This window comes from Lolium rigidum, chromosome 1, assembly GCF_022539505.1.
Source record: "Lolium rigidum isolate FL_2022 chromosome 1, APGP_CSIRO_Lrig_0.1, whole genome shotgun sequence".
NCBI lineage: Eukaryota > Viridiplantae > Streptophyta > Magnoliopsida > Poales > Poaceae > Lolium > Lolium rigidum.
In genome coordinates, this window is record NC_061508.1 from 346,102,033 (window position 1) to 346,106,562 (window position 4,530).

The 4,530-nt window shown below is 51.7% G+C and overlaps 1 protein-coding gene across 1 annotated transcript; it reads right to left on the minus strand.

The window, feature by feature from the left end:
* Nucleotides 1–280: 280 nt before the first annotated feature.
* Nucleotides 281–1,789, minus strand: LOC124684526 (protein transport protein Sec61 subunit gamma). The gene is made up of 3 exons (XM_047218819.1): nt 1,655–1,789; nt 1,446–1,561; nt 281–485 (listed from the first exon to the last, which is right to left on the minus strand). Exons 1-2 carry the CDS (start codon nt 1,746–1,748, stop codon nt 1,446–1,448), a joined length of 210 nt encoding a protein of 69 aa, XP_047074775.1. The 5' UTR covers nt 1,749–1,789; the 3' UTR covers nt 281–485.
* Between the last annotated feature and the right edge of the window lie 2,741 nt (nt 1,790–4,530).

The window sequence follows — 4,530 nt, forward strand, 5'->3', positions numbered from 1 at the left end:
GGATTCCTTTGAATCAAACAGGCCCTACTTGTCAACTTAACGAGATTTATGCATGGTAGCGTAGCAAAGTGGATCCAACCGATACTTTAGTGTTGTAATACCACCGATTTTTTTTTCATTTGGTTTGCATTTGCACATATATATCTACTTATTCGTATGTATTTGTTATTCCACTTTTCAGAATCCTGCCAGCTACGTCAAAGAGTTAGTTGTTGAGGCATAAAGTGACTTTTTTTTTTTACCCCAAGCAACTTGATTTTTTTACCCACGCGACTTTGAGTTAGTCTCCCTGCAACATGAACATTATAACTCTACTTCAAGGTCTACTCATTACAACGATTAAGCTGGCCACAACTTCTGAGAAATTGAACAAAGTTAAATGTCTTTAACAAGAACTTTCGAAATAGGGTTAACAAACTTTGACAACGAAGGCCCAATTGCTAGTATTGCACTATCTTCATGCAGCACATCCTTTACTCTGCAATCTGCAGGACAACAGAAAACGGTCATTAAGATGGGTACAGGAACTCCACTAAAGAATGTGGTAATGCCCCTGCTTTTCTATTCCCCAAGAACATGGTTCAATTTAGAGTAGATTGTACTGTGACATTTATCTAGGGCACAATCATGATCCCCAAACAGAAAAAAGGAGAATATGCAATGGGATAAAGGAGGCCAAACAATCAAGAATGGATCTTAGATATGTACATCAGCCAAGTGCAGATCAGATTGTTACAAACCAGGTTTTATCATCTGAATATAGAGTATCACAGTAGACTACTTTAAACTGAAGTTATCACAATATTTGTTGGCTTGGAATTTCGAAGGAAACATAAAATATTAATATCAGTTTCTGAAATCATCTACTCCCTCTGATCCAAATTACCTGTCGCAGATTCAATAAACCTAGATGGATTTTAGTCAATATTTCACATAAATCTGCAACAAGTAATTTGAATTGGAGTGAGTACTAGTATTTCTAGTTTCTGGGTCCAATATTCAGACCAAAGGGGTATTGGGATTTTGAAGTAGTATTTCTAGCAAGCAGTAGAAAGTTCCAGGCTGTTCATTATGAATTCAATTTGGCTGCACCCACTTCTCTGATGAATTACACGACCAAACTAACTTAAGGCCAATAGAGAACCCCCAGACCCAAGTTCTCAACAGCTGGATTACTCTTAATTCTTCACCAGAATTTCGCCCTAAGCAACTGGGCAATTGGCAGGTTCGCTTGCAAGGTAAAAAAAAGGTAATATCTCCTAAAATCTCACCAACTACTATCATGCTCAGGTCGACGTCCAACCCCCACGGATCTCAATTTCGCAGGCTTCCACCACGATTCCACGACTCACAGATCCGACAGGTCACAGCACCAAACAACCGGATCCAAGTTTAGCGTAGCACCGCGCACGGAAGAGGGGGACGAGAGGGAGAGGCGAGCGTACCTAGCCGGATCCGACGATGATGTTGTTGATGGGGATGAAGATGAGCTTGACGAAGAATCCGACGAAGCCCATGACGACGAAGCCGATCGCCGTCCGCGCCGCCACCTTGGTGAACTCTGCACCCACCGCGACAAAAACAGCCTCAGATCTGGCGGATCAAAAATCAAACGGGATCCAAACGAGCATCCCTGCGTGAATCGAGCCCTCACCCTTGCGGTCGGGCTTGTGGCAGCGCTTGACGAGGCGGACGCTGTCCTTGGCGAACTCGCGGAGCGGGTCGACCACGGAGTCGACGGCGTCCATGGCGGGCGGGCGGGCCGGCGAGATCTCCGAGACTAGGCGCGCGCGCGTGGGAGGGGAAGCCGACGGAGAATGCTGCTCTGCTTTTCTGCGGGATTGTTTCGCGGATGGCTCCTGTTTTATAACTGCCTCTGGTTGCATTTGCTTGTGACCTTGTGGAGACTTTACGAGTGGGGTGTAGCTCACGGGAACGCCACGTATTTTCGCTTCATATCCACCTTCTGTTCCGGATCCAACGGCCCGTAATAGTTGAAGATCACACGAAGCCAGCACGGCAGCTTCCACCGTAACAATCAGACACGCAGCAGGAGGAAGTCTGAATGCAACCCAACCCCACACGAAAGCCGACGTCTGCCATCTGGACTCGAAAAAAGTTCAAATCACCCCCTAAGTATTGTGTCTGGGACGCTAACCCCCTGACTTTAAACTGGGTTAAATCACCCCCTAACTATACAAAACCGGGCAAATTACCCCCTAACTACCGATTAGCTGTTTTTTTAGCGGTTTAGGCCACGGCGGATAGGAGGTAAACGCCACGTCTCCCGTCCTCCTCCTTCTAAACGCGACACGTGTCCGCAGCAAGCCCACAACCACCCACCCAGCCTTATCTCTTCTTCCTCCCACTCGATTCTCTCCTCTGTTTCTTCTCTCCCCTATCGTACCTGCACTTCCCAATCCTCTCCGCCGCTCACACCCCTCGCCGGCGCGGCGGCGCCCACCCACCCAGATTCCGCCCTTGACAGCGCTTCCACGTCGCCCCATCCCATGATGATTTTGTAGAGCTCCTCTCGAGTCACGACCGTATGCCTCGAGGCTTGATGCCACCGCCCATGCCCGTGCCACGACGCCGCCGTGATTTTCGACTCACTACGTTGCTGCTGCAAGCACACCGCGCCCAAACTTCCCTGTCTCTCTCTCTCTCGACCCCGACTGCTACTGAGACCTCCGGCGCGGCGTTGCTGCAAAGCTATGTCGCTCGCGCCGCTTGCTGCAATGGGCGGTGTCCTGCTTCCAACGACGACCGCAGCTGCTGCCAGCGCCGACCGGACCTGCTGCAACGCGGGCGGTTGGTGCTCCAATGGGCCACCGCTGCTGCGAAGGTAGGTCGCGGCTGCTACAGTGTCCGCCACCGCGTGCTGCTACCCGTCAATGCTGCCAATGACAGCGGCGCTGCTGCAGGTGCACCGTCGCGCTGTAGTTACTACTGCTACAAACCAAGGGTCGCTGCTGCATCTCAGTCATGGCCGTGATTTTTCCGCAAGCCGAAGAAGTAATGAAGTATGCTGCACTGGGCGAAGGTGCTACCTTATGCGGGGGAGAACTTCGTCGTCAGCGGCTATCGCTGTTGCGAGTGAAGGATCCGGCATCGAGCCATTAGGGATGGGCATCGAGCCATTAGCAATTGGAGCAGTTGGAGGAACCACGACTGCAGGGAAGAGAAGACACGGTCAGGACACGGGCTGCAGCTGCAGGGAAGAGCAAACAGCGGACAGCGGGCCGACGAGCCGACGCCCGACGGGCGGACGACAGAGAGCAGGTGCTAGCGCGGCGATTATCATCTCACCTCGTGGCCATGGTCGTGAGAGAAGAGAGGAGCGAGCGAGCTGGTGACGACGCAGGCGCGGCGCGGAAAGTATGGCCCAGGTGCGGCTCACCCAGGTGTCGACGACGTAAGAAACTAAGAATACAGATGGTTCAACCATGCCAACGTGGACCAATACCGTTGTACACCTGGCCAAAACCTCTGCCTAAACAGCTAATCGGTAGTTAGGGGGGTAATTTGCCCGGTTTTGTATAGTTAGGGGGTGATTTGACCCAGTTTAAAGTTAGGGGGGTTAGCATCCCAAACACAATACTTAGGGGGTGATTTGGACTTCTTTCTCTAGACTCTAGACTAGGCTCGGGCTCCAACTTTACCCGCGAACCCAAACAAAAACTCCCGAAAAACTTCCCTTCTAGTCCCTTCATTTCATAAATTTTGTCGTGATGAGAACTCCGTTATCAACTTGCTCGGTTTAATGGCGGGCAACAGGTTTAGATACAATGAGGAAGATCATCAGCCATCACCCTAAGAGCATCTCCACTCGTTTCCTCCATATAAGCTCTGGTGGTGCCGTTTTTTTTGCCCATATTAGGGGCTCCGGCGCTAAACACAAAATGAGGGCTGGTCGGTTCCCAGCCATGACCCCCATACAAATGATGTACATTTCAAATAAAATTATTATTATTATTTCATCACAAATAAAAGACTGGTCATATTTATATCTAGGCCTATAGTACATGCACTCGAAGTCGTCGAACTTGTCGTCGGAGGAACCGTCGTCGTCGCTCACCGGACGCAGCTCGAACCTACGAGGCGGAGGAAGCGGTGGTGGTTGCATCCGCAGAGGCTGTGGCGACACATGCGGCGGGGACAGATGGCCGCAGCGGCTACAACCTTGGTCGTCGTCGCCACGGCGTGTACGGTAGGCCTGCTCCTCCTTCTCCCACCAGGACTGGCCAACCTCCACTGACGACGGCGGTGGCGGCTCCAGGGAGGCGCGGATGGCCACTCGTTGGCTCGGGAACTCTTTTGGGGTCGTCAGGGCGCCTAAAGTCGTGGTCGACCATACCGTACTCCGGTGGCACCTTCCACTATGGTCCCTCCTCCGCCCCTCCAACTGCGGGGAGGGGGCGGATGATAAAGCCGCCGCGCTCGCTGTCGCCCTTTTTCGGCGGCTGGAAGTGAGGGTATCGCAGGCGGGGGTAGTCGTCGGCCAAGATGTGGTTCATCACACCCCTCGAG

Coding starts and splice junctions, on each gene's coding strand:
- LOC124684526 (XM_047218819.1), bottom strand. CDS start 1,748: ATGGACGCCGTCGACTCCGTGGTCGACCCGCTCCGCGAGTTCGCCAAG. Junction 1,562..1,654: donor CCACAAGCCCGACCGCAAGG/GTGAGGGCTCGA, acceptor CGGTGGGTGCAG/AGTTCACCAAGGTGGCGGCG.